At 41.6% G+C, this 27,997-nt stretch overlaps 15 protein-coding genes across 15 annotated transcripts; 8 read left to right on the forward strand and 7 right to left on the reverse strand. All coding sequences in view use genetic code 12, as the record gives it.

Annotated features, from left to right (window-relative positions):
• Positions 1-27: 27 nt before the first annotated feature.
• SLC1 (1-acylglycerol-3-phosphate O-acyltransferase) lies at positions 28-921 on the forward strand (the record flags this gene model as incomplete). Its single annotated transcript, XM_006683661.1, has 1 exon — positions 28-921. The coding sequence occupies one exon, from the start codon at positions 28-30 to the stop codon at positions 919-921; it is 894 nt and encodes a 297-aa protein (XP_006683724.1).
• Positions 922-1,003: 82 nt separating this feature from the next.
• Positions 1,004-4,219, reverse strand: APL5 (AP-3 complex subunit delta; the record flags this gene model as incomplete). The annotated part of the gene is made up of 1 exon (XM_066157964.1): positions 1,004-4,219. One exon carries the CDS (start codon positions 4,217-4,219, stop codon positions 1,004-1,006), a length of 3,216 nt encoding a protein of 1,071 aa, XP_066014061.1.
• A 1,011-nt stretch (positions 4,220-5,230) lies between these two features.
• PSN45_002937 (uncharacterized protein) lies at positions 5,231-7,471 on the reverse strand (the record flags this gene model as incomplete). The annotated part of the gene is made up of 1 exon (XM_006683657.1): positions 5,231-7,471. The coding sequence occupies one exon, from the start codon at positions 7,469-7,471 to the stop codon at positions 5,231-5,233; it is 2,241 nt and encodes a 746-aa protein (XP_006683720.1).
• Positions 7,472-7,791: 320 nt separating this feature from the next.
• Positions 7,792-9,093, forward strand: PBN1 (protease B nonderepressible form; the record flags this gene model as incomplete). Its single annotated transcript, XM_066157965.1, has 2 exons — positions 7,792-8,747; positions 8,835-9,093. The coding sequence occupies 2 exons, from the start codon at positions 7,792-7,794 to the stop codon at positions 9,091-9,093; spliced, it is 1,215 nt and encodes a 404-aa protein (XP_066014062.1).
• A 1,157-nt stretch (positions 9,094-10,250) lies between these two features.
• SCJ1 (DnaJ- protein scj1) lies at positions 10,251-11,381 on the reverse strand (the record flags this gene model as incomplete). The annotated part of the gene is made up of 2 exons (XM_066157966.1): positions 10,251-10,672; positions 10,889-11,381. The coding sequence occupies 2 exons, from the start codon at positions 11,379-11,381 to the stop codon at positions 10,251-10,253; spliced, it is 915 nt and encodes a 304-aa protein (XP_066014063.1).
• A 104-nt stretch (positions 11,382-11,485) lies between these two features.
• On the forward strand, positions 11,486-12,958 carry DML1 (mtDNA inheritance, partitioning of the mitochondrial organelle; the record flags this gene model as incomplete). The annotated part of the gene is given in 2 exon segments (XM_066157967.1): positions 11,486-12,591; positions 12,610-12,958. The coding sequence occupies 2 exon segments, from the start codon at positions 11,486-11,488 to the stop codon at positions 12,956-12,958; spliced, it is 1,455 nt and encodes a 484-aa protein (XP_066014064.1).
• A 36-nt stretch (positions 12,959-12,994) lies between these two features.
• On the reverse strand, positions 12,995-14,417 carry LYS9 (saccharopine dehydrogenase (NADP+, L-glutamate-forming); the record flags this gene model as incomplete). Its single annotated transcript, XM_006683653.2, has 2 exons — positions 12,995-14,321; positions 14,410-14,417. 2 exons carry the CDS (start codon positions 14,415-14,417, stop codon positions 12,995-12,997), a joined length of 1,335 nt encoding a protein of 444 aa, XP_006683716.1.
• A 1,075-nt stretch (positions 14,418-15,492) lies between these two features.
• On the forward strand, positions 15,493-16,122 carry OPI3 (Phosphatidyl-N-methylethanolamine N-methyltransferase; the record flags this gene model as incomplete). The annotated part of the gene is made up of 2 exons (XM_066157968.1): positions 15,493-15,612; positions 15,652-16,122. The coding sequence occupies 2 exons, from the start codon at positions 15,493-15,495 to the stop codon at positions 16,120-16,122; spliced, it is 591 nt and encodes a 196-aa protein (XP_066014065.1).
• A 106-nt stretch (positions 16,123-16,228) lies between these two features.
• PSN45_002943 (uncharacterized protein) lies at positions 16,229-17,111 on the reverse strand (the record flags this gene model as incomplete). The annotated part of the gene is made up of 2 exons (XM_006683651.2): positions 16,229-16,241; positions 16,270-17,111. 2 exons carry the CDS (start codon positions 17,109-17,111, stop codon positions 16,229-16,231), a joined length of 855 nt encoding a protein of 284 aa, XP_006683714.2.
• Positions 17,112-17,428: 317 nt separating this feature from the next.
• PSN45_002944 (uncharacterized protein) lies at positions 17,429-18,241 on the forward strand (the record flags this gene model as incomplete). Its single annotated transcript, XM_006683650.2, has 1 exon — positions 17,429-18,241. One exon carries the CDS (start codon positions 17,429-17,431, stop codon positions 18,239-18,241), a length of 813 nt encoding a protein of 270 aa, XP_006683713.1.
• Positions 18,242-18,335: 94 nt separating this feature from the next.
• Positions 18,336-18,866, forward strand: PSN45_002945 (uncharacterized protein; the record flags this gene model as incomplete). The annotated part of the gene is made up of 1 exon (XM_006683648.2): positions 18,336-18,866. One exon carries the CDS (start codon positions 18,336-18,338, stop codon positions 18,864-18,866), a length of 531 nt encoding a protein of 176 aa, XP_006683711.1.
• An 11-nt stretch (positions 18,867-18,877) lies between these two features.
• thp1 (uracil DNA N-glycosylase Thp1) lies at positions 18,878-19,627 on the reverse strand (the record flags this gene model as incomplete). Its single annotated transcript, XM_066157969.1, is given in 2 exon segments — positions 18,878-19,058; positions 19,071-19,627. 2 exon segments carry the CDS (start codon positions 19,625-19,627, stop codon positions 18,878-18,880), a joined length of 738 nt encoding a protein of 245 aa, XP_066014066.1.
• A 56-nt stretch (positions 19,628-19,683) lies between these two features.
• On the forward strand, positions 19,684-20,565 carry PSN45_002947 (uncharacterized protein; the record flags this gene model as incomplete). Its single annotated transcript, XM_006683963.2, has 1 exon — positions 19,684-20,565. The coding sequence occupies one exon, from the start codon at positions 19,684-19,686 to the stop codon at positions 20,563-20,565; it is 882 nt and encodes a 293-aa protein (XP_006684026.1).
• Positions 20,566-21,163: 598 nt separating this feature from the next.
• HST6 (ATP-dependent permease) lies at positions 21,164-24,868 on the forward strand (the record flags this gene model as incomplete). The annotated part of the gene is made up of 1 exon (XM_006683647.2): positions 21,164-24,868. The coding sequence occupies one exon, from the start codon at positions 21,164-21,166 to the stop codon at positions 24,866-24,868; it is 3,705 nt and encodes a 1,234-aa protein (XP_006683710.2).
• A 57-nt stretch (positions 24,869-24,925) lies between these two features.
• On the reverse strand, positions 24,926-27,997 carry UBA1 (E1 ubiquitin-activating protein; the record flags this gene model as incomplete). Its single annotated transcript, XM_006683646.1, has 1 exon — positions 24,926-27,997. The coding sequence occupies one exon, from the start codon at positions 27,995-27,997 to the stop codon at positions 24,926-24,928; it is 3,072 nt and encodes a 1,023-aa protein (XP_006683709.1).

Consider the following 27,997-nt stretch of genomic DNA (forward strand, 5'->3'; position numbering starts at 1 on the left):
GAAACATCATCTACCAGCTTGTAACCGATGGCGTCTTTCTTTCAAACAATTAAATTCTATGTCAAGTCCACCATTTTTGGTCTCCTCATTCTCGTGTGTGCCTTCTATGGAGTGGTGGCCTCAATATTCTTGAGAGTGATCGGTAAGCCAGAATACAGTCAGTATACGGTTGCTAGGGCATTCTACTATTCGTTCTCCACTATTTTAGGAGTCAAAATAAAAGTCAACAATGCAAAGAACTTAAGTTCGTTACCAGGAATCTTCATCTCCAACCATCAATCAGCCTTGGATATTTTTATCTTGGGGAAGATTTTCCAGCCCGGTTTTACTGTCACTGCTAAAAAGGTGTTGAAGTATGTACCGTTCTTAGGATGGTTTATGTTGGCGAGTGGAACCTTTTTCATCGACAGAGCAAAGTCTGACAAGGCCAGAAAGGTATTGGATGAGGCGTTGGCGGCGCTCAAGAAAGAAAAAAGAGGTGTTTTTATGTTCCCTGAAGGTACTAGATCTGCCAGCACCAACTTGGAAATGTTACCATTCAAGAAGGGAGCGTTTCATTTGGCTAACCAGGCAAAGATTCCAGTGGTGCCTATCGTCGTGAGTAATACCTCGACCATTTTCCATGCCAAATCGAAGATATTTAATTGTGGTGAAATAATTATTGATGTTTTACCGGCAGTGGAAACAAAAGACATAGAGACTAAAGAGCAACTCGATGAAATGGTCGTACAGGTGAGAAGTCTGATGTTAGAAAAGTTGAAGGAGATTGGCTTCTCCAAGACGGCAGCTACTGTGATTCCACCCAAGTCACCAGCCAAACTTACCCCAGAGCCAATTAACAGTAAAAGCACTGATGAGGTGTCAGAGACGGTAGAAATTGACGTTTCAACCGAAGAGTCGCCTTTGGTTGCTAAAGGCTAACCGTTATCAAAAGTATATAAAAATGGATAAAACTGTGTGTAACTATTTGGGTGCAAATTATGAAATGTCTATAAGGCTTATACTAATCTTGAATGATCGCTTTCTTCTTTTTCTTCGTCTTAGACTTCTTGATGGTTATTGGAACAGGTAATTCATCTTGGACGATAGGGGATACGTCTCTGACGGCAGACTTTTCAGCAGCTGTACTATCTTCAGCTTTTGTTGAAGTATCTTCTTTCTGCGCAGTGTGTTTTTTTGTCCTCAGCTTCCCATCTTTCTTCTTCTTTTTCTTCTCTTCATTATTTTGCTTATCACGGGAACTTGCTGCCAATTTGGTTCGCAACTCATCCAAATCAATATCGTACTCGTACTGTTCAGTTGAATTAGGATTGCCCAAAGTTTCCGAGTTCAAGTCAAAATTATCGAGATTTGACGAGTCAATGGCTAGAAGATTCTTCTTTTTCTGCTTGGGTTTAGGTACTTCTGCCCAGTCAGTTTCGGAAATTCCATTTCCTATTACTTCATCTGAGAGAATTAAAACCTTCTCCTTCTTCAATTTTTTACCCTTTTTGCTCTTCTTTCCAGATGCCGCCTTGACCGGTTCCACCACCGACGCAGTCTCGCTGCTTGATGGATCTTCTATTATAAGTTTCTTCATTTTGGAGAGAGGTTTGGAATTGTTAGAATTCAAGTAGTAAGGATCATCTTTAAGTCTGTCTAACCTGTCTTGTTTGAGTTTCGTTGTATCTTCAACAGGAGTGACGTCTATCAACTTCACGTCTTCTTCTCCAAAATCAGAGAAAACTTCATCTTCTCCATCGCTCAAAAGCTCAAAATCTGGGTAGTTGATCTGGGTTATAAGGTCCAAGTCTTCTGGAGCAGGCAAGTTACGCTGGCCGTTCTTGGATATAGGATTCAAGGCGTATGACTTAAAGAATGACGGTAAGACGTGAGTTAACAACATTGGAACTTGGTGAGGCTCCTTTGCAACAGTATTTGCTTCCTCAACATCATCCTCTTGCTTTTCCTGCTGTATAACCTCTTCCTCCGGAGATGCTTCCTCTGCAATTGTTTCCTCATCTTCAGAGGAAGACAATTGAATGTAGTCGTCTTGCTCTACCTCTTCCTCATCATCCTCACTTTCAGAGTCGTCTTCACTTTCTTCATCATCACTATCCTCATCCAGCACGACTTGTTCTTGGGCCAATTTCTTGTAGTAGTCTATTTCATCTTTCTCCAAAGCCCTTATGCCACTATAATCGTTCCCAACCAGAGCTTCTAAACATATCTTCAAGAACTCTGACCATGATAAGCTCCGTTCTTGAACTTCATAGAAGAAATGGTTTTCAAAATTGCCCAAAAATTTGATCAACTTATACAAGTAATAGTTCAATTCAGAATACTTGTCGTAAGGGAGCTTCCCATTGACAGAATAAATGGAAACATAATCATTGACGATGGACGAGTATATTTTGACCAATGTGGGAATTAGAATCGCTAATATCTCGGATTCTTTTTGATCAAGGAGCTTGACAGGAATTGGAAAGTTGACTTTATCGTTGGTGACATCCAACAAAACATCAATATTGTAATTGACCAACTTATTTAGAAGCTCTATTTTCTTACCTAGCTCAAGAGTACGACCAAAGTTGGAGTTCTGTCCATACTCTTTACCTTCTTCTTCATCACTTTCTTCATCGTCTGCTCCTTCGCTCACCTTTAAGTCATCGATATATTCGCCCAAAATCCAGTAAAAATCTTCGAGTATCATAGGACAGCTATCTAAGACTTTCACATTGAGCACAGTCTCAGTAACAATTTTCAAGACATTAGGTCTTATAGAAGGTACCTTTGTCACCAAGGATTTGAATTCTCTCCCAATGGCCAAAGAAATGGTTCTATTGGTTTGGTAAGAAAGTGATGCAGATGTAGCAGTTTGGGACTTCAACGGTAACAAAGTCAAGTTGATAATGTCCTTCAAAACTGCAATATACCATTTAAAGTTGGGAATATTTTCGTAATTATCTTGAGAACCAATAGACAAGATCTTCATCGTGATCTCTAACTTTAAGTTATCCGGCACAATTGAATCCTCTGCTGGGATCAATTGAACCAACAACACTTTAATTATATCGACTATGTTATCCTCATTGATCAAATAGTGGGAAATCTCCAAAGCCTTTCTCTTTATAAGAAGGTCATTGTCTACCAAACATTCCATTATTATGTTTGGAACACCCTCTATTTTCTGAATCAAGGTGGGGAAGATTTTAACAGTACTAATCAATGCCAATAAGCCAACAAACTTGAGATTTGAGTCCTTTGCTTCAAAAAACCTCATTATGTGCTCGATACATAACTTTGCGGTTTCCTTGTCTTTGGACGAGTCTGGAGATAACATGGCACCACCAATGATACAATTGATACATTCATAAATCAACGAGGATGCTTTTGTTTCTTCCATCAACCCCACAATTGAGGGTAAGATCTTCTTTTTCATTCTGGGCTCTACTTTTGAAAGACTCTGAAACAACTTCAAGATTCTGATAATTAACCAGTTATTCTTGGTTTCTTCAAGAATCTCAAAAAACTTGGGCAAGTAGCTCACGAAGATCTTTGGATTCTTCTTTGATATCTCACATATAACTGTCAATGTGGCACTAACCACAGACACGTCATCATCGTCCAATTTGTCAATTACTCGCTTGAAATTGATTCTCAAACTGTCGGGAAACTGTAAAAAGATCTTATACATCGCCAAGATGGCCTTCTTCCGGATGTATGGCTTTGAATGACCAAGCTTCATCAACACATCATCATTTATATCTTTGGACAAGTTGGGGGTGACTATGCTTGCAATTCCACTTAATGCTAGACCGATCTCAATATGATTATGTGAGTTCAAATCCTTTTTAAACTGGTTTGTCGCCAAAATTAACAAGTCCTCTTCGTTCTTGAATGACTGAATAGCCGCCAAGTAACCAATCCGCTTCTGCTGGAGCTTGTTTGAAGACATCACCTCTAAGATATGGAAGTTGCACCAAGACATTTCAAACCCGTACATCTCCAAGTATGCTAACTTCAACACCGCCATTGCCTTCGTCTCGAGATCGGTGGTACTAAGTTCGTTTTTGCACTCCACGATGGCAGCATCAAGAAACGTCAGTAAACTTTCCGGAGATTCTTTGGAGTGGGCTCTTATTCCTTTGATCAAGTCACTCAATGATTTCTCAAACAGAATACCAAAGGGCTTTAGCCTCGCTAGCACATCCGAACTTTGGAACTGGAAGGCCGACATCAGAGAAGCACTTGTTTCTCCAATTGCACTGTTGACTATAGGTCCGGCGCAATACGTCAAGTATATTTTTTTCGAGTGGAAACGCGAAAGGGTTTGTGAGATAAGTCTATGACAGAAGGAAACAAACAGAAAACCGATCAACTGGAACAGATTGCCTTGAGCGAACACTCAGATACAAGTGAATCGAGTTCGAATGTAGAGGAAGTGATAGATCTGATCAATGGTAGTACTTCTCGCATATCAAGGGACCACGGGACTAATAATCACAATGGCGGTACAGATATCCACAGTCAGATCCATAATACCCGTGCATCAGAACCAGTAGGTTCAAGCGACGAGGACGACTACCTACTTAGTGATGACAATGTCAGTGAGGAAACTACTTTCTCTGGTGAAGGGCATCGGATGGGATACAATGCCACTTTATCAGAGAGAGCTGACTATCTTGCCGGTACTCTTGATCATGCTTTGGACTCCCTTGAATTAGATAAGTCCTTGGTGGTTCAGGCCCAGCTAAGTGGGATGTTGAACAACGAGAATCAGAATATCACGGAGAAACGACAGCAGATTCTAGAAAAATTGAAGATGCTTCAGGATTTGCTCCACAAAAACTTTGAGCCTAGGTTTGATCCGGAGACAAATACCAAAATCAGCGTTGTACAGAAGCTCAATCACGACATAAAAAACATTGAAACTCGGATCCGTGTGTTAAAAGAAGGTCGTAAAGACAAGGGTGTGATGTCGTTTCTTGGTAACTCCAAGAATGTCAAAGGCGTGATGAGCCTATACCCGATTGAGTATAGTCAGGCAAGAGATAAAGTACTAGAAAGGCAGATTGATGAGGACATAGTGTTTTGAGATGGATATACTCCCTGAATTTCACAAAAGTAGAGAAGTATAACTGAACCGTGATTTCGCAGCCAGGGTATTGATAACGGTATTTGAATTATTTGTCCTATAAAGGTTAGAGTCAGTACAGTCATGGGTGATGCTTCTGGTGAAATATGCCTCTCATAACTCGTTGGTATATATTATACCGACACCATTCAACCATGATCCAACGTATCCATACATTCCTACCAATGTATACCCATGACCCGGGGCCTCAAGTGTTGATAAGTGGCCTCCACCATTGTTACCAAGCATTTCAGTTTTACGTCCACTGGAGAACTCTATCTGCACCGCATCGATCCAAGCACCGTTTCTGAAATGCAATTTAGTGATTGTTTCGCCTGAAGCTAAATCGATATCTGTGTAATGCAGCTTCACATTACCCAATAGTGCTTCCGCTGGTTTACTGGAGGGTTGTCCTGAAGGTGCTTTGGGTGCTGGTGTAGCAGAGGCTGCTGCCACATTCAAACGGCCCATTTTGTTGGCCAACTTGCTAACATAGTCTCGTTTGGGGATTGGTGGAGGGCTATTGGTAAAACCCGAACCCGAACCCGTGCGGTAGTAAAACCGAATCCCGTCAAGCACCCCACCGTGGTATACCCGGATCTTATAAACAGTGTTGATATCAAACCCAATGACAATCTCTTGTTTGTCTTTTCCGTTTCCCAAAAGCACGCTTTTATAGCCCGTGAGTGGACCTCTTCCAAGTCCAAAATCATGTCTGATGATATTCTTGGAATCATTTTTAGAGTGGTCCTTGAAGTTGTCGATATAAAGATCTCCCCCTAATGACAATACACGAACACTGAAATTCTCATTGACTTCCTTTGTACTTGAACGCAACTGATCGTATAAGGTATTATAATCGAGTAGCAAGTCCTTTTGAAGTCCCTGACCTCCATAAGATCGAGGAAAGTATGGAATGTGACACCGAGCCAAATCTTTGGTGATGACTTCAACCAAAAACACTCCCGCATCTGACTTCACTATACAGTCTCCCGATGGAGTGTTGTACATGGTAGGAGCCTTATTGACATCACCATAAGAGTCGTCATTAGCCAAAGTTGTCGAAAACACATGTCCCATTGACGGGTCATTCTTGTCAATTGGCAATGCAAAGGAGCCATGGAATAAAAACCGAACTTTATCCAAGATGTTCCAGTGACAAGAACGAGGCCATTGTCCAGTTGCACCTATCACCTCACCTCCAGATTTACTACGAAGGCACTCGACTTCTCGAGTCATGAACGATCGGTTCCACCAGATATAGTCCCGCAACATCACCCCGTCTATCTGATGGGGGCAGCTCAACAGATGTCCGATCTCATGCATGAACGCACCCATGGTAATATTCAAACATTCCCAAGAAGTTCCACACTGGTTGGCATCGTTGGCCACTTCTCGCTTGGAAAGATGGGTGCCATCTACAAAGCACGGAGTCACCATTGGGAAGTTTATGGGCCAGGAATGGAGACCATGGGACCCGAATATCGCAAGTTTGATATCACCAGTCCCACCTCCCAAGGCCGCGTGAGTCAAGATCAAGTCATTTGGTGCATCGTAGTGAGCATCCAAGTAGATCACCGCACACTGAATACATGTGTTGAGCCGCTGACGTTGCAGAAACAACTCGGGCGTATCATGGATCAAGTCGAGGGCATGGCTGAAGAGTCCTCCGGTATTGGTGCCCTTAGGATTTTGTTGAGCCAAGTTGGGATCTCTTAACTGGGCAACCGTTTTAGGAGACCTCAAAACATGTACCTTGACTTCCTGGTGAGGAGCTGGCAGTTGTACAGTATACCCGAAAATGTCTTGGTGTCCAGTGGTTTCCTCCACAAATTGAAAACTTCTATTACTAAAGCCCGAGAGTCTCATTTCATCCTGGGTGTATGCTTGCATCAACCGACCTGCTACCTTCAACTTGCGGATGGCCGAGTCGAGGTTGGCCACTTCTCCCCGAGCCGTTTTGTACTGTGGCATGTCGTAGGCACCATTGGAATCTTTTCCTAGAATCACACACAAATGCACTGGCTTGTCCTCTGTGAGAGGATAATACAGTAAAGTCAAGGAGGCCGAGTCGACAACATTGGGCAGCCTGCCTCTATAATCAGGGAACCCGAATGGATTGATGGTCCCGTTGTCCATGACTCGGACACTGAACTTATTTGTATCTGGAGATACGTGGACTATAGCTTTGAACTGGCCATTATTGACCTCAAAGTATTGGGGAGGAAAAACACGGTTCTCGCTGTTAATGAACTCCACCACCCCACCATTAACCGGTGCCAGTGTTCTCCCACTCACAATGACTGTGGGTGACAGCACAATCTCATGGTCTGTGTAGTTAAATGTGATAGCCATACTTGTCTTTTAGATAATCGGTGCGACTGCGAAAAAGGGCCCTATGCTCATTTAGCCGTTTTGAGAGCACCAGCCAGCAACATGTGAAGACATCACAGCAGATCATGATCTGCCGCAGAAATTGTCTTAAAACTCAACCTTCACTAGTTACCACGTACCACCACCAGTAACCGCCCTCTCGTGCACCTACAGTCACCAAAACAAACATTTGTCGTCAAGTGCTCAGCCTTTCCCCAGCTAACTATATTGTGTGCGGTTTGCTACACTCTCCTTCGCAATTTATTTTTGGAATTTGATCTGTCGCCAACCACTGATTCACCATGAGACACAGAGTCACCATCTTGAACCACGAACAGAACCATGATAATATCATAGGGCTGGTCAACTCCACATACTTGCACCTCAATGATGTCAATTACACCCGTGAGGACCGCTTCAGCATGGAATTCAAAAACAAGTTCCAGTACATCAAGCAGCTTCGGATTTCAGCAGGCAATTTCGACTCTCCTGTCTTCCACTACAACACCATGGGCTTGACGATATACGCAGTTCCTAGCACAAGCAACAAACATGACTTTTTCTCCGAGATCAACCCGTTTCTCATGAACTTGTTCAAGATAGATATCCAGGACTCCAACTGGATTCTTTCCAAAAACGCTTTACTCCTTCATATCCCCCAGTATGAAATGTCGCCCATGAATAAGTTGTTGATGGAGCTTACAAACATAAAGGTTCAAACTGATGTGGTGGATTTTTTGTATGATTCCGACAAACTTGTGGTGAGCTTCATTAACACTGATCGGTCTGCCATTATCAAGTCATCTGATCCAAGTGTGTACGAGGAAATCGGAATATTTCTAATTGATGACAACTCCACCGCTGACGACATGATCTTGAGTGGCTTGCGAGTGGTTTTGGGTGAGGAAAGCCCGCTATTCAAGACGCTTTTCCATATCAAGCCCCGGTTCAGATCAGTTTCCACCACCAGCGAGGTCATTCGAAATGGCTTGCATCCCAAAGTCAAAACCACCATATCTTCTAAACAAGCTCATCCATCCGACCCGGATGTCATGGACTGTAAGCTCTACTACTATCTTACGTTGAGCAAGTCGTTGTTCATAGATAAGTACGATTTGGGAGATAACTTTAAGTTTGTGTTGAACTTTGGCAACAATGACTTGGAACTCCCGGAGTACAAAATTAATGAATGGGGGAATGAAGTACTTCTCGAAGTGCTGGACTGGTCCAAAGACATGTACTTGAACTTACATTCGCGGTATCAACTCCCGAGCCAAAGTCACCTGACATCCAAACAGGTACAGGTGGACTCTCCCATTGTGTTTTTTGGCTGCGATGATACCAGCGAAAGAAACATTTTGCAGCATAATCCCTTCATCAACGACTTTCCCATCGGTAACAAATATGCCCAATTTTTCACCAATGATACCATCTTCTACGAGTCTATTACCAATGCCAAATTACAAGTGGACATTCCCGTGCCCAATAAGGATTTTGAATTGGTGGGGCTCATCACTAGTGTGAGTTTAGCGGTTGGGTTGCTCATTATCATATTACAGCTTCTAAACACCAAAACTACAATTACAAAGAAGAAATTAGAATAGATCAAGGGCGCTTTTGAGGTGGTCTTCAAGCAGCACAATCTCATACTCAAAGCACTCATTGTCTTTTCCCTCAACACTGAAGAAATGGTTGATGTATTCATCAAAAATGCACACGGTCTGGTTCACCAACTGGTCGAACCGGTGACTGGAGCATGCGGCCAAGTTGCCATTGATGATGAATATGGTGTTTCTTAATCCAGAGTCAAAGGTGTGGTCGTTATCATTATCATTATCATTATCATTATCATTATCATCACCATCGTTTTTTCCATTATACTTCCCTTCGTTCCAGTCCTGGACCCGCTCGATAATCTCCATGATGTTCTCGTCCAAATGCGTTAGCTTGCCGATAAAGTCCTGGAATCCAAGCTTCATGTTCACCAACCCATTTATCATCACTCGCGAGTTGTTCAACTGCTTATAATGTTTCACATTGGAAAGAATTTGCAACTTCATCGAGTGTAACGTTGCCTGGTAGCTTTCCCCCAAGGCATCAAGGGCCCCTTCTATCACCAGCAACATCTCGTTGATGTGGAAATTTAGGGTCTGAAGTTCAATCATAGCAGCTTCTGCAAGGTCCGGGGCTCGGGCTCGGATCATCAATGGGTCGAAGTTTTCTGCTAACGTGGCTAGGTTGTGGGCAAAGAACAACTCCTGATTGAAGTAGTCCGACAAAGATCTCCTGTTAACAAAGATTAACGGGATCATGTGTTTGAGTTCTCCAAATGTGGGAGAGTCATTTTGTTGGTGATGGGTCTGGTGGAGCTTAAGCTCAGGCCTATGGTCAGGATCACCACATTGATAGTTGGTTAGTTTTAGGTTTATCGTCTCTAGATGAGACTTACTTAGTGTATAGTAAGACATATATATTATGGGGATGAGTATATATGGCAGATTAGTGTTTATATATGTCTGGCAAAAAATGTGTTGCTAGAGTGGGCCAAGCCGCCTCTAATTTATGTGGTGAAAATGGGGAAGGGTTTTTTTTGGGCTTCCCCACGTAAAGGCAAAAGAGCAAAAAAGAAAACTCTTGTCGTATTGCTGGGGGGTTAATCTCGGCAATGAATGGAGTTCCCTAACCAACAATGCATTTATGCTGCATTATGGTGCAGGATGATTAAAACTGCCAAATGGTCGCTAACCAGTGGGGATCTCGCTTATAGTTCGTCCTTGGCAATTTCGGTTGCAAATCGGGGTTCGGGGGCTCCGGGGGTCTCGGGAACTAGAATCTTATACTCAATGAAAAGGTCACCATGACTATCATCATCATCCACGAACGGCATTCCTCTGCCTTTAATTACCTCAACCTCGTTGTTCACAACCACTTGCTGAGGATGTCTCAGAAGATGGATTTCCGGGTCTACAGGGTCAAAAAATGGTATGGTGCGGCTCCAATTCCCTTCAAGGGCCTCTGCAAGCGTCAACACTTCGGTTCGGTATAAATTATGACCCACACGGCGGTATCCCCAGGTATCCTTGAAGTCTTCCTGGATATTCACAATCACGTCTCCGGGGGTCCAATCGGGGTTTTCATCTCCTTCTCCCTCGATTACACTGTGATGGTTTCTTTCCAATCCGGCTGGCAAGTATATAGAAAAATCCTTCTTGACGTCCTCCACCCCAGCTCCATGACACCGTGAACATTTATGCTTAATTACGGTACCTTTTCCTCCACACTCATCGCATTGCACCTGAAATGTCTGGATCATTCCAGGCCCAAGTTGACGTCTCATCTGTACGATTCCTTGCCCTCCACACTTGGTACATGGGTGTCTCTGTTTATCCTTGGATCCACTGCCTTCACACCCTGAACAAATGGCCTTCATTTGGAGTGAGAAGTTCAAGTCAATCCCCGTGTAAAAGTCTTTCAAAGGAACATCGACCGCCGCCAACTTGTTTTCGCCCTTACGGACTCTTCTGGCATTGCCTCCTCCACCTCTACCACCCATGGGGCCACCACCACCACCTCCTCCTCCAAAAAATTGGCTGAAAAGGTCTCCCAAATCAATCCGATTATCAGGTTGGGCATTAGGGTCTCCATACGTGTCATAGTTCTTCTTTTTCTGGGGATCCGATAAGACATCATATGCTTCTCCTACCTCAATGAATCTCTCGTGGGCTTCTTCACTCGGATTTTTATCTGGGTGGTATAACTTACTCAAACGTCGATACGCCAGCTTGACGGTTTTATCATCAGCATCTTTCCCAATATCCAAGATTTTGTAGTAGTCCTTGGCTTGGGCAAGTGCTAGGAGCGAGGCCACTAGCAATAGTATGAAAAAGTGCATGGTGCCTCTCAAATATGTCGTGGACTAAAGAATACGTTTTGTAAACCTATTTACACGTCAACACTTAAGTTTTTGGTTTTTCCAGCACCACGCCAAATTTCGCAATGAGCCGAATTCGCACACAATCCATCGGTCGTGATATGGGGGAAGTCATTAATATCGGCTGTTCACAAGCCGCTAACCATGTGTTGACCCACTTGTACAACTTCCAGGAAGCACACATCCCTTATAAGCGAGACCAAGTGCTTAGGTACGACAACAAGGTGTTTCTTTCACTGCTCAAGCTAAATGGGAAAACCAACTATTCTCCGAGGGCTTTGATATATGATGCTCGAAATGGGTTTGGGTCTCTCGGCAAATATGATTACTACGATTTGGAGGATCACACATACTCTCCCAGTGGCCAGGGAATTGAAATCATCTCCACAAATCCCAAGGTGCCCAAAAATGAGTATCAGGTGGGTCTTGATAAAGGATTGAACAGATCTAACACACTAACTGTTTCTAACACCAGCTATTGGTCAGACTACGTGAAGTTGATATTCCGGCCCATGCTGTTGAAGTCGCTCGAATCGTACGAACTCAACGATAGTAATAAAGTTGTTCACCGACTATCGCCTTCAATGCAGTTCACTGCCTTTAACTTGGGCCAAACCGAATTTACTGGCAAGGAAGATGATGCCATTGACACTTTCCGAAAAATGTTGGAAGAGTCGGACTTTTTTGAAGGCATGCAGCTTTTCACAGAGTCTGATAGCGCCTGGAGTGGGTTCACTACCGAGTTACTTGTCAGTGTCAAAGATGAGTTTTTCAACTATACTTCCAATAATAAGTTCAACATTTGGATATGGGACTTGATGAAAAATACCAGGTTGACGCCATTTGAGAACCTCACAAGGATCAGAAGTTTAGTGGAATTTTCCACCAATTCGAGTTTGGTGATTCCTTTGAACCTGCCAGTAGAGGGAACGAATTGGCAAACAGGAGGACTTCAATCGGTTGTCGTCAACTCATTATGGGAATTAATCAACTCCAGCCCTAGAATATCCACCATGAAGGAAATCGAATCCAATCTCCTTGGAAATGATTCCAACAGAAACATAGTTAATCATGTGAGCATTGATGAACTCAAGGAACCAGCATTGGACAAATTAAGTCTCTATGATGTTGGCTCACCCGAAAAACTGCTTGAGTTTGGGTTCAACAATAAGTCTGTTCACCGATTCAGCACTCATTATACTGTTAATACCTGGGACAAAGACATGTTCTTGACCCTGAAACCAAAACCAGATGCCCATGTATACTATACAAACAATGATATTTTAGATATCACCAAAGTCGACACATTTCCACCTGTTTTAGAATTCTCCAAGGCATATACCGAGTTTGGCATCGACTCATCTATCCGGTATGATTTGAAAAAGTTAATCGACTACATACGAAGAACCCTGACATCGATGGGGTTGATTCTTGGGGAAAAAGATGAAGTACTTCAACAGCTTCATGATATGAGAAGATCGTATTCTGACAGTCCTGATTTTGAGGACGATAGTGACGAAGATTATGACAACTATTAGAATAGCGAAACAAGCGGGATCAATTTACTTATATATCTAAATAGTCTTTTCGGTCAAATAGATTCCGTACTTTTCTTTCAAGACCTTCATGATAGGTTCGTTGATATCAGAAGACAATGGAGCCCACAAACCAGCCTTGTTTAAAGTACCATCCAAGATTTGTTGGGTTGCAATCGCACATGGAACACCAACCAATTTGGCCATAGAAGAGTATCCATTTGGATCACCAATATCAACCAAAGTCGAAGTTCTGACTTCGGTTTCACCGTTCTCCCATTCGATACCAAACTTGTGTTGCAAAATAACCAAGTCCTTCTCACCTTCTTCGTATTGCATCAATTCTTCCAAAGTAGCACACAAGGTATCCAATGGGTTACCCTTTGGTGTGATCTTCTGGTCACTGAATAAACCTAACCACTTGAACCCAGATAAGATTCTTTCTCTATCAGCATCATCCTTGAATTTGGTCAAGGCATCGATCTTAGCCACAATATCCTTTTCAGAGGTGGAAGCAGCACCGATATACTTGCTCAAAGCTTCATTCCAAGCCACCTCGGAGCTGAAGATTTCGGTAGCATCGTCCTTCAACAAACCCAAGTCCACAAACACCTTGATGAACTCTGGGAATCCTTGGTATCTCAAAGTACCTCTGATAACGGTCTTAGCTTCAGGGATGTTATACAACTCCTTATAGGTAGTGGAGTCTCTGTTTGGGTAGCATACCAAAGCATAACCGGGATAGATGAAGTATGGTCTAGCAGTGCTCATCAAGTCTTCGGACTTAACATTGACAACTTCACCATCAGCCCAGTACTTACCAGGGTTGGAAAGAGCCAACAACACACCTCTGGAAGACCAGGAAAATTTGTATCCCAAAGGATTGTCAGAGGATTCAGCCGATGGCAAACCACCACAGTAAGACAAGAAAGAGGTGATTTTACCGTTCTTGGCATGGACCTCATCAATGGTTTTAACTGCGTATAAGTGATCAATACCTGGGTCCAACCCGATTTCGTTCATGACAGTGATACCAGCTTCCTTGATCTGGGATTCCAATGCTTTCAATTGCGGGTTGATGTAGGAAGTGGTCACAACGTGCTTCTTGAACTTGATTGCTGCCTTGACCACATTAACATGGTAGATATAAGGAATCAATGAGATCACCAAATCGAACTGGGAAACAGCCTCATCCAATTGAGCCTCGTTGGTGACATCAACAGAGATGGCCTTGGCAACGGTTCCAGCAAGGGCTTGAGCCTTGGACAAAGTTCTGCATCCAACAGTAACTTCAACGTTAGCAGTTTGCGATAAGATATCGACAGTGGGTTTGGCAACAAAACCAGAACCTAACAATAAGACTTTCCTAAAGAGAAGGCGTTAGTAAGGTATTATGACATTGGTTAGGATGGTCCAGGGGAATACCTGTACATCAATTGATAGTGGGTACATACTTGACCATGATTGTGTAAGATGTTGAAGGGTGAAAAATCTGCTTCGATTTGCGCGGATCTACGCACCGTAATCTAAACTTGATTTCAATGAGTCATTATGAGGGATGCAAATGGCAAATATTAGCGAGAAATGATTCATGTACAGAAAGTTGACAGATCGGAGACCTGAAGAGTATATGGTATGAGAAATAGAAAAAATTTATACATACCAATTTTAAAAGTCTTCCGTCATGTGGAAACGGCTATCACTTGATGTCAATGATATCTGAAGACTTTGGAGCCTAATATTTTACTTCACCCAGATACTAACGATATCTGTTGACACAACTGTATAGGAGGAATTTACCAACTTCATCATAGCATGGTATCTTTTTGGTTGCCTTCAACCATTATATTGGAAGGTTTTCATTTGGTGTTACCATTTCCCATGTTTGACGGGATCGAGGTTTTATATTCTCTTTGAAGTATACAAAAATGACTGCAAACTACAACGAAATTAATGCTGGGCTAGGCCTTCCAACTCAGTACCTGCTATAGCCTTTAACAATTATTTCTACTTCTCGAGAGAAAGTCATCTGAAGCATTGTGCTTGGCAAACTTATTGACGTTTCGATGCCATAAGCATCGAAGACACAGACGCCATACATAAGGATGTGTATGTGTGCAATTCAACACAGACTTGACGTATCGTTAAACACAAACCCAGTTGCATATATGTCAGCGCTAGAAAACTAAGATGGATATATGACTAAATTCACTACTAACATCTACCAGTATTCTCTGTCAGCATTCTCTGCACTATTTCTCAATCGTTTCCTTCTCTCACCCTTGTAAGTGTCCTTTCCGCTTGCGTATACCCCTTTTCCTTCTCGCATTTCACATTTGCACCCACAATCTTCAATCACTCGCAAAGTGGCTGCAAAACCGCCAACGCGACAAAATCACATGCGAATCAGATCCCAAATTCAGTCGCGGCTCGGGTGATATGCAGGCTTCTGTCGCCAGAAATATAGTGTAGGCGAGCTCCTATTTAACCTCCATATTCCGCAAAACCCAACTTTTCAAACCCAACGCTCACCCGTCATGTCTCTTTTAAACGATACCAAGTTCTTGGTACAAAACATCCAAGACTACGTCAATGTCAATGATCAATTGGCCTACAGCTTGGCATGTATAGCTTTCAACCCCATCTTCTGGAATATCGTTGCCAGATTGGAATACAACACCCATATCTTAACTAAGGTAAGTGGAGGCGCCAGAAACGGATGCTACTTGTTGGCATTAACGATATTTTCGTTGGGAATCTACAGAGATTATGTGTATCATGCTGCTTTGGAAGCCCAGCCAACTTTTGAACCTTTTGTCAATTCCGATATCATTAAGGCCTTAGCCATTACATCATTTGGCTTTGGAAACGTGTTGGTAATCACTTCCATGTACACTTTGGGAGTCACTGGAACATACTTGGGTGACTATTTTGGTATTTTGATGGATGAAAGAGTCACCGGATTCCCATTCAACGTCAATGACAACCCTATGTATAACGGATCCACGCTCTGCTTTTTGGGTACAGCCTTGTGGTATGGTAAACCAACCGGAATCATTGTCAGCGGGTTGGTATTTGTCATGTACAAAATCGCTTTGCTTTTCGAAGAGCCTTTCACTGCTAAGATTTATGCGGCCAAAAACACCCAAGAAAAGAAGACCCAATAAACACAGTAGGTATATAGCTACGTAAAAATGTACAAAGTTTCATTACAAAAAATTCATAAGAACAGGAACAGTGGTTGGAGTCCCCGATCATTTATATATGACAAGCTCAAAGATTGGAACTTTTCAGACTTTTGAAAATAATATAACCCATTAATAGAACCAATAGGGAAATTAATTTTGTTCTTGTTGCCAATGTTCATTACAATGTAATAAAACCCTTCGAACGAAGCTCCATTTAGTTGTTTGACACGGGCATCTGGTAATAAAAACTCTTCTTTCCATCTCATATACACAAGCCCCTGGTCTTTCTCGTTGTCATTGATTAAAAAAAGCTTTTTAGAAAACTCATCGTCTGTGAGATTGTAGTAGTTGGAGAGTCGCTTCCAGTGATCCAAGTCATTAGTGAAGGAGGATCCCCACTGACTGTTTTCGGTGAGGAATGAATAATTCTTTGCCAACAGTTTGTCATACCGGGTTTTCAACGGGTTATTGATGATTTCTCCTTTGAAACAAGTGGTTATCTCAGGGTGCTCGTCGCTTAATCCTTGGATTTTGAGAAACCCGACCACCAATGAGTTCGTCAAGTCCACATGCTTGAACTCCACTTCAATTTTGTGCTTGTTCTTTGAACTTTGTTGCATCCCTGAGAACTTACTGTTGGGACTCAAGTAGTCGTTGAAGAACCGGGGGGTTTCGTACCTGCTATTGTTGAAGCTTAAAATGTCAAAACTTCTTAAGGGAGTTGGAACTGAGGAGTCTGAGTTGATGATGGATTTAAGTGGCTTGAGCTCATCCATCTCAGGAGTGTCCGTGCTGATGATACTACTTTCATCAGTGGTGTCGTCTGATGGTTGTTTGTCAAATGGGTCGCAGGCACCTTTCTTCCCCTTAGCACCTAGTGATCCACTTAAGGACTTGATCACTAGTGCTTCAGCTGGACCGAAATTGACCTTGAGGTCGGATGTTTTCGGTCTTTCGGTTACAGGCATTCTGGGTGCACTGGTGTATGAAATATAAGTGTAAAATGGCTAATCAGACACCGGGATCTATGGGTTGCAAGAAACGGTTATTGGAAGGATATCTAGGTCTGTCGGAGGGGGACAGCAAATGTAAAGTGGAAATTAAAGTTCAGGAAGTATGTGTCACTGGTGGTATCAAATCCTTTGAACTCAAAATGCTTATACGTGTTGTTTAAGTGGATTGTGGTCTCCTTATCTCACGTCTACGAGATTATTTCTTTTTCGCGCTTGAGTTCTCCATTATCGCACAATTACTCGAGCCACAAAATGGTGATTTGCCGAGAGTCATGTCATTGAATGCTCCTACAACTCCTACTCATCCTGCTGCAAATGAAGAAATCCGCTATCTTCCAGAAGGCCAGTTGGACATCGACTTGAATCCTGACTTGGATGATGATGACGATGATGACCAAGTCATGGATAGCAATCACATGGACGTTGAGGGTGGGTTTATTAAAGACCAAAGCATAGATCAAACCCACCAATTATCACAACACCATGACATTGAGCCAGATACACAACCACGGGGGTCTCCAAAACCGAACCTCCTCATCGATTTCCGTGGTATAACACCCACTTTCGAAGAATCATATGAAGCCACTAGATTGCATTTCACAGCCCATGAAGAAATTACAGGTCCACAGCAGAGCAAGCTCATCAACTACTTGGATGAGCAACTTCTCAAGATCCAACGGGTGTTTATCAAAACGCAGTCAGGTGAAATCAACCTGACCATTGGTTCTATTATTGAGCCATTATACACCAATGCCAAATTGGTATGGCTTTCCATATCACCTGGTTCTCATGGTAATGTGGAGTACTTTATTAAGATCCTCAATGATCTCGAGGACTATGTAAGCTTCTACAACCTCAATATCGGCGATCGTCGTGAGTTTTTTGAGTTTCTTCAATTTCTAGATGTCAAGTTAAGCTACTTGCACGATGTGGGACTTTTCAGCTCCACCGGGCTAATCAGAGTGGTATCTATAATATCTCGACTCAGGATTGTAATCATCGACAAGTTTAGCCAAAGCGAGTCTAGAGGGGAGGTAGAAACCGAGGTATCCAGGTTATTCGAAGGGCTCCTAGAACGGTCTTGATATATGTGTATAGTTAATGAATTACGATCTCATCTCGTTTCGCAGTCAAAAAAAGAATGGAAATAATTAGTCTCACTCAATTCATCATCACATAATGCTTTGGTGGAATCTGACCAAAGAAACACAGGAGATAGAAAAAGAGTTGCCCGAGGACTTGAAAGAGTTTTTCCAGAAGAACAATCCGGATGACAGGCAGTACAATAAGTATAAGCTCACGCCACAGCAGATTATGGTCAACGCAAAACTAAAGAAGATTTCCCAAGAATACTCTTACGACCTCGAAACCTATAAGAGGAAGAATAGTATTCGAAACGTATCGATAACCAACTGTGCCGAACTACAACTCAAAGTGGTGGATTGTTTCAAGAGTCTTAATTTCACGTCTATAGATAATTGTTCCAAGCAGATTAAAGCCAACAAAAACTGTGTTGAAATTCAAAGCAAGGCATTCAACAAAATGTTCTATAATGACTGCTATAGTACCCAGCATTGCGACAAGATCCGGTTCTTGGTTGACCATTTGTTTACCTCCAACTTTGGTCAGTACGGAGAAAACATGAATGAGGAAACTTTGGCCAAATTCGACAAAGACTTGGATGCCAACTTCAGCAAGGTTTGGAAGTAGTGAGTCAAGGCTCAGTTCTTGATCTCATTCCAAAGGGCTAGTTTCTGAGCAAAGTTCATGCTGGTCACCAAACCTGATGTGTTCGGTAGTACGTGGATATCAGATTCAATACCTGCCTCGGAGCACACCCACTGGGTGTACGCATTGTTTTGAACCCCCCAATCAAATCGCTGGACTTTTATGCCCTGCTTTCTCAGTATATACTTAATGATTATTTCCCATATTCCTTTACCAATTATGACTATCTTCTTGGCTTGTGCAAGGTTCCATTCGCGTAGAAGTCGAGGAACATTGTCGAGTTTCTCTTGCATAGTTAGTTCTTGTGCCGACTTTGTACACCGTAATACCAAGTCTGTGAACCCGATGTTGTATTTAATTAGTTCGAAATCATTCACAGCCGTGGCGTGAGATTCTCCGTTAATAGTCAACTGATTCAACAACAAGTCGTCCTTGTTGTTGGTCTTACCATTTCTTTCCAAGACCCAGAACAAGAGCCGGGATTGGTTGAAAAGCTTCCAAAACAAATTCGTGTGGTGGGCATAGTGATGTTGTGTTCTGGAGGACTCTACCCCAGGATTGAACCCAACAAAAAGCACTTGTAAATCTGGTTGAACCGATGGATTTAGATCATTCAAACCCTCATAGTTGGCCACAGTACGGGTCTTCTTCGACTTGATGTGCTTCACCGGCTTTGGTTTCGAGACTTTCTTGGTGTCAGAATACCTGAACTTGCGCAAGCGAGAAGCTGGATCGATGCTCATCAGTATTTTTGTAGGAGCGAGAAGCGAAAACCAAAAATAATAATCAACAAAACACAATGGATAGTTTTACTACGTCTCTTGGATCGCCAGCTGGGGATGGGATCCGCAGCGAGTCTACGCCGAAGTCGATATTAAAGAAGAATTCCAAAACCGGCTTGAAGAGCAAAGTGTTATTTTCACCCACCAAAGAAGTCAAGAACTTCAAAGACTACTTTGATTCGACTGATGATGAGATCATGAACGATTCCATCCAATTGAACCTCAACCGCCGCCGAGTCTCCAGGAGAGGTAGCCATGAGGATATTACCACCGCCGTGTTGGATAAAGATGACGAAAATCTCATTCACAGAATCCTAACTGATTCCAATATACCCTATGTTCTATCATTATACTTGCAGTTACTCTTTAACATTTTGATTGTGGGTCTCATCGCATACTTTGTTGTCATCTTCATCACCACCATACGATCCGACATCAACAACAAGCTTGAATTGTATATCACCGACAGTTTGCAAGAAATCTCCAAGTGCTCCAGAGAGTACTACCGAAACCGTTGTAATGATGACAAGGTCCCACCAGTCCTCGAAAACCAGTGCACCAGCTGGCTCAAATGCATGAATCGAGATCCACAGCTAATTGGGAAGTCCAGAATAACCGCAGAAACATTGGCTGATATTCTCAATGGGTTTGTCAAACCCATCAGCTGGAAAGCCATGTTCTTCCTTCTAATAGCCATCTTTGGGTCTTTGGTTATCACCAATGTGGCGTTCAATACCTACAGAAAGTCGACCAACGTCAAGCTAGATCAGTTGGAGTCAACTATAAAGAAGCAGAATCACCTTATAGATGTGCTCAAAAGTGAATCACGGTCGGGAAACTACCTCGAACCCCAAGATTTATCTATTTCATCGCCGCTCCAAAACAGAAACTATTCTTGATATGGCAACCAAGAAAAAAAAATAGGCATCGTTACCCATAGCCGGGAAGGCTGGGTTTCTCATGTGTAGTATATACAGTAGATGGAGATATCGGGATTTTTTTGACTTTGCCAATGGCTAGATGCCAATTTAAAAGATCTGCATACTGTCGTAAGTTAGCCAATTAACAAAGGGTCAGTGCAAAAAGCCAAGGTTGTCAGCCGCAAATAAAAAACTGCTTCTCTCGCTTTTTGTGAAAATTGCATATATTGTAGAATCAGGTTTGAGAACAGTAGTGGGCCTAGGTGGCACACTCACTACAGTCGATCACATGTCTCATGAAAGGGGTGTGGAGTGATTATGATGTTTAAGTCTATTGAGAAAGCTTAATTGGGAAATTTTTGCACATTGGCTGAAACATATTGTAAAGCCGAATGTGGAATATTAATTAAGAAATGTTCCAAATCTAAACAGCATTAACGCCTTATATGTAAGAACTCACACTCTGCGGCTCTGGCCCGTACATAATCGAATAGCTATGCGTTTTTTTAGTCTGAGATATATAAATCTTCTATCCTCTTTGCTACTGTATTTTTTGCATCAAGTTCCCACAAACTAAATGAAGCAAGATCCTTTTAGTGATAAAAACCAGCCTGATATAGAGTTGGAGCCCATGAGTTCCAACTTCGAATCGGAGCTTCTGGATGCCACCAAAGTCAGTTTATTCAAGTTTACTAAGAGAAGTGACTTCATAAATATCATCCCCGGAGTAATCTTTTCTGCCATAAGTGCTTTAGCCACTCCCGCACAGACCATCCTTTATGGAAGGATATTCACCAAGTTGTCTACTTATTACATTGGTGACTACAATACTTTCCATGATTTCATCAAAGCAGTGGGCATCTACTGTTGGATGATTATAGTGGTTGGTGCAGCCAAGCTGATATTGACATTCTTTCTGGTTTTGTTCTGGATGAGAAATGGTGAAACCCACCAGAGAAGAGTAAGAAGACAGATCTTTGCTAAGATCATCATTCAAGATAATATAGAATGGGTTGAAAACTTTAAAAACGTCAATGGGGAAATAAACCAGTTGAACAGATGTATTGAAGAGTTGAGAACAGGAAACGCAGAAGTATTGGGGTTGATGACTCTGGGGGTCGTGGGAGCCGTGGCCTTGTTCATAGTGGCTATGGTGTTCTCCTGGTCGGTGACATTAGTGGTGTTAGCCTTGACCCCTTTCTTTGCTTTATCTTCCTGGTTTACTGGTAAATTGGCTTATAGGTTTGCAAACAAAGAGAATATCTACTCCGCTAAGTCATCTAAGATTATTAACTGGTGTATCTTAAATGCCCCTATTCCTAGGGTGTTTAATGGAAAGATCATAGAGATCCTTAATTTCAGAAAGTTGGTCAACCAGTGTTCTACCTTCAACTACAAATATGAAAATGTAGTTACTTTGAACATGGGGATCTTGAGAGTCTTATCATTGTTGATGTTTGTCCAAGCATTCTGGTTCGGTAACACCATGATCAGGTTGAGAAAGCTTAATGTCAATGAAGTGTTCACAGCATTTTCTGCTTGCTTGATGTTAGCTGAGTCTGTTTCAAGTATCACTGAATTGATTGGAGAAATCTACAGAGCTCAAGCTGCTAATGGAAGACTTGTTGAATTTTTGAACTTGCACAACTCAACAGAACCCGACCAACACAAGATGTCTCCCACATGGTGCAATGGATCTATCGAAATCAAGAAGGTACTGTTTAAATACACCAACAAGAAAGAGTTTGCAATTCGGGACTTGAACTTGAACATCAAGTCAAACGAGTTCAACTTTATCATTGGAAAGTCGGGAAGTGGTAAGTCGACTATCTCCCAGTTGATAATGGCTTTCTATAAACCTGATGCTGGTCAAATCCTTATTGACGGTCTTGATGTGCGTACTATTGACAAGCGCTGGATTAGTAAGAACATCACTTTAGTTCTGCTGAATCCAATTATTTTTGACCATTCTTTGAAAGACAACTTAGCAATGTCAGTGTTAGATGAATATGACTCCCTTGATAGTATTCCACACGGTATAATTACTGAAGTTTGTGATTTTGCTCTTTTGTCTAAGTTGATCCAGAGAATAGGTGGTGTCGATCAGCCCATTTCCAACTCAAGTGTGTCGGGTGGTGAGAAGCAGAGAATTTCAATTGCCAGAGCCAAGTTGCGGGACACGCCGATATTGATAATTGATGAAGGTTTAAGTGCTTTGGATCAAAAGAATAGAATCACTTTACTTAATTCCATCAGACAGTGGAGAGAAGGTAAGACTACTATTTTCATCACTCATCAGTTAGACCAAATTTTTCCCAACGATGTTGTCTTTATTATCCAAGATGGTGCTACTAAGAATCAGGGATACATGAGGGAACTCTCTGAGGAGCCACTCATCAAACGTACTGCAATAAGAACTCATAGTTTCTCAAGTGGTTCAAGTGATGAACTGCAAGATTACTCCGATCTGGAATTAAAAGATGACTCGGTAAGAGTTTCTCAAATCAAAGAATACAACTACTTGAAGAATCCATTTGTGTTGAAGGACGTCGAAGCCTTAAAGATAGGCGCAAATGAAAAGATATACTCATTGGGGAAGATTCTTCTTTATTACATTAAGACCGCCAATTCTAAATCGCTCGCCTTGCTCGGTCTCTTTTTTGCAGCCGTTCATGCGGTATCCAATCCTATTTTCTCGTACATCTTTTCAAGGTTATTGGAAAATATGATCGACATTTCTATTGGTGTTGATAGATCTTCTCGATTGAGAGTCTGGTCCACTTATGCTATTGCTTGTGCAATTGTCAATGGTGCTACTTACTTTTTGGCTAACTTTTTATTGGCTGTGTCCTCTGAAAAATGGATTAATATGTTAAGAAAACGGAGTCTTACAAAGATCAATGACCAAGACATGAGTTTCTTCCATGAAGAAGGCCACAAACCTGTATTTTTAAATGCCTTGTTAATGAATGATACCAGAGATTTAAGAACAATGGTTTCCAAGTTCCTTGCTGTTAGTATCTCACTAACATTTTTGGTATTATTGGGTTGTATCTTTGCGTTGGTTTTGGGATGGAGATTGGCCTTAACTGGAATTGCTTTTGCCTTCATTATTATTGTTGTGTCGGTGGTCTACGCCACTGTGCTAAGAAAGTTTGAAACCAGCTACAAGGATAGAGTAAATGACTTGGAAACCATTAACTTTGAGTTGGTAAACGGTATGAAAACGGTCCATTCGCTCAACTTAAAGAGCTTCTTCGAGCTCCAGTTTAATCTCAAGTCTTCTGCGTTGGGTAGGGCCGCTTCAAAAAGAGCCCTTCACACTGGGTTCTGTCTTGCTATAAAAGAACTCCTAATGGCTGTTGCTACTGGTGTGATCCTTTACTACGGTATGAGATTGGTTGGTGATACAATGTACAGAAGATTGCAGTTCTTACAGGTTATTACTTTATTGCTTATGACTTTCACTGCAGCGGGTAGTCTTTTGAATGAATTACCTGATATCACCAGAGGGCAAAGATGTGCCACTCACATAATAAATCTTTTGAAGTTACCAGACTCAAAGGTTGAAACGGAAGGTACTGAAAAGCCTGCTGAAGTATACAAGGACTCCATTCTTCAATTTTCCAACATCCGTTTCGGTTACACTCCAACGAAACAAGTCTTGAAAAATGTTTCTTTCAATATCAAAGAAGAGGATATTTTTGCCATTATTGGTGAAAGTGGATCTGGTAAGTCGACCATAACCAACTTGATAATGAGACTTTATGGCAATTATGAAGGTTCAATAAAATTGAACGGCACTGAAATATCTCAAGTTAACGTTGAGTTCTTGAGAGAATACATTTCAATTGTTCCACAGAACCCAGTCTTCTTTGAAGGTACAATTTATGACAACTTAACTTATGGATTATCCAAGGAGAGCCTAATAAATTCCAACGTTGATGAATACTTGAAAACTTGCAACATTTTCTCCTTCACCAACAGTTTACCAGATGGTTTGCAATCAGACATCGGTTCTTTAACTGAAAACTCATTAATTTCTACAGGTCAATTACAAAGATTAGCAATGGCCAGGGCCTTGATCAGACAACCTAAAGTCCTTATACTTGATGAATGTACCAGCAATTTGGATACGCAGAATTTCAATATCTTCAAAGAGCTAATTCTCAAAGCGAATCAAGAGATGGGGGTAACCGTTATCATAGTTAGCCATGATACTGAGTTATACAGCATTGCTACAAAATCCATCAATTTGAGCAACGGTACTATAGTAAACTGAGGGACAGAGGTTTGTATTTATGTTAAAAGTTTGTATTTAATTTATCTAATATAAAAGTTAATTCAACTTAACACAAATATATGGAACTTCAACATCTTCTCCACTTTGGTCGTCACAGCAGACTTCAAAAATCAAGGTAGAAACATGTTCTGGAATATCTTTCTTGCTGATTTCCTTGATGAGGTCAGTCAATTTCATTGAAGACCTTTCTTTGATCTTTTTAGGAGGGAAGAAAGAAGCATACAATAAGGAGACTCCATAAGACAACATGGTGATTTCTAACCCTTCATTCTTCTCAAAATGATCGAGTAACTCTTGCAATGTGAGATGCCCAGTAAGCTCAAATCTGTCCCAAATCTGGTCAAACTCGGTGTCATTATACTTACCCTTTTGTGATTTGATTGGCTCACTGAAACCAATGAAAGGTAAGGCCAAGTTGATAAACCCATTCTTAAAGTCTTCAATGGACTTTGATTTGTCCAAGACTTTGTATAACTCTAAACAAACCAACCCGGTGACCAAAGCAGTGGTAGTAGCAATAGCAGGAATAATCTTACCGGCAATAAATTTGGTCTTAGAGTAATCAACCGGTTCAATGGAGTAGTTTTCAGCTCTACAGTTAGAAGCTGCTGTAATGAACTGGATGTGGTGATTAGTGTCATCATCTTTTTCAAATTCGATTGGGTTCAATCTGTAACCAGCTAAAGTACTTGGTTCCGGCAATGAAGCAGCAATCTTCTTTAAAGAATCATCATCAACGGTGTTGTTCATGTTTTTCATTTGTTCTTCAGCTTCATTATCGTTGGCAGCAATCGCCACTCCAGTCTTTGGAGCAAATGGTTCAATCTTTGTTTCACTTAAAACCTTAGTATAGTAATCTAAGTCTTCGTTTGATGGCTTCAAACCATACACATATGCCAACAAGTTAGCACCACCAGCAATAAAGTCGTAGTGATTCTTATTGTTGATATCGAACACCAAAGCATCTGGAGCTCTCTTGGGTCCAGACCAGAAATTTCCACCATTTGAAGTTTTAGCATCTTTAGGAAAGTTGTACAACAATTGTTGAATATCATGGTTGAATTTGAGTTCAAATTGAGCTCTGGCCCATTTGACGCAGTCATCAAAGGTGTACGGTCTCTTGTTCAAGTACTCTGAAATGTTCTCCAAAGTTCCTTTGATGTCTGGGTTTTGTTTCAAGGTTTGTTCAACATAGTTTGGTTGGCTCAAATATAAATTGACACTTTCAGGACTTTCAAGGAAGTAGCCTTGGAATAAAGATTTGGCCCAGGCAATAGTATGGTCAATTTTGTTTGGGAAAGATCTCAACGTACATAATGGAATAGACTTTTCAGGTGGGTCTTGAGAAGAAGAATAGGATTCTGTCAAGTTTGGAATAACCACTTGAGTGTTACCTTTAGTTCCTAATGTTCCTGATTCCAACAATGGCTTCTTGTAGAAGATACAACGACGATCTATGTATGTTCTGGCTTCAACGTTATCCAAAGCGTTGGTAACCAAGTCTAAGTCGTTCCAAAATTTATCACCGAAGATGTGTTCTGTATCAGAACCAACCTTTTCCAAAGAGGCTTCTATCTTTCCAACCAACTGAGGGTTCATGGCTTCCACTGCAGCTTTTGCAACTTCAGATTTAAACTTACCAACATCCTTTGGTCTGAACAAGAATTGACGGTTCAAGTTTGACTTCTCAATGGAATCATTATCAGTGACGATGATCTTACCATTTGGACCAGAGCCTAAACCCATCATTGCCCAGTTCTTCAACATTTCACATCCAATCGCTCCAGACCCAACCAAGAAAACTCTCAAGTTTTGAACAGCTTCAACAAAATCTTTACCAAATAACGCAACCTGATTATCATATCTAGTACCCAATGGCTTAGTAACTTCTTCGTTTCTGGGGTAATGCTTCACATTTGGTAAACTCTCTAGAGAGTCAAAGTAGAGCCATTGTTGCATAGGACTGAACTTTGAGGACACACACTTCAAGACTTCTTGAGCAATCAATCCACCAAAGAAGGTATTGACACCGGGAGCATCACCTCTGGCCTGGTAAGACAATTCTTCAATTAAAGCTTCATCCAAGTCACCTTCATCATCAGGTACTGGCAGAGAAGTTCTGATTTGTTGGGCGTAGGTTAACAATTCGTTGAAATCTTCCTTATTGTAAGGACGAGGCAACTTACCATTGTTTTTAACTTGAAAGCCGGCCAAAGCCTGGAATCCATAGTGATAGGTATTGAGCCTGTCAAACTTGGCGAAGTCACTCACAGAGAAGGAAGGTTTCTTTAATTGATCCACCAACTTGTCAAACTTTAAGGTTTTGGGCATCTTCACTTGTTGGTAAATACCACCTTTGACATAAGTTCCATAGGATTCATCAATTCCAATTTTGTAAGCATAAGGACCTAACACTTCAATCTTGAAAGGTTTTTCACTCTCGTTCAACTTGGGCATGCCTTCAACTTCTTTGAACTTCACGTAATCACCATCTTGTAAACCGTGTCTGCTGTCATCCAACATGGTCACAGTTCCATTCTTTTCAATGTCAGAAACTATTCCGGTTAAAGGTTCTTCTCCGTCTTGGTCAATAACGGTGAAATGGTCACCCAAGTCCACGAACAATTGACCAAACAACCCCTTTATGTTAGCTTGAATATACCCAATATCGTGACTGTGGGTGAACTCGTTCAACTTCACCTGGTCTTCCAAACTTAACAAATCAGTCACAACAATACACTTGAATTGAGACAAGTTAGACTCCGCAAGATCAGGCAATATTGAGATGGGAACATACTGATTCAATTCACTCAACTTGATAGAAGAAACTTCATCAATTTGCTTACCGATATCCTTTTCCGATAAGAAAAACTGACTTGACAAATGTTGTATCTCGATGGTGGTAGGATCGTATAATGCCAAAGACTTGACACCGGCCAATGCGATGTTCTTAGCGATTTCGATACCTAACCCCTTCAATCCGATTATTAATACATTTGCATTTTGCATTTTCAACATCGCTTCCTTTCCCAAAACATACAACTGTCTGGAGTACAAACCCTCATCTATAGATCCGATGGGAGGTGTGTCAACTTGCATGTCCGTCAT

This window comes from Yamadazyma tenuis, chromosome 3 (genome assembly GCF_029203305.1).
Source record: "Yamadazyma tenuis chromosome 3, complete sequence".
In the NCBI taxonomy this organism is placed as follows: Eukaryota; Fungi; Ascomycota; class Pichiomycetes; order Serinales; family Debaryomycetaceae; genus Yamadazyma; species Yamadazyma tenuis.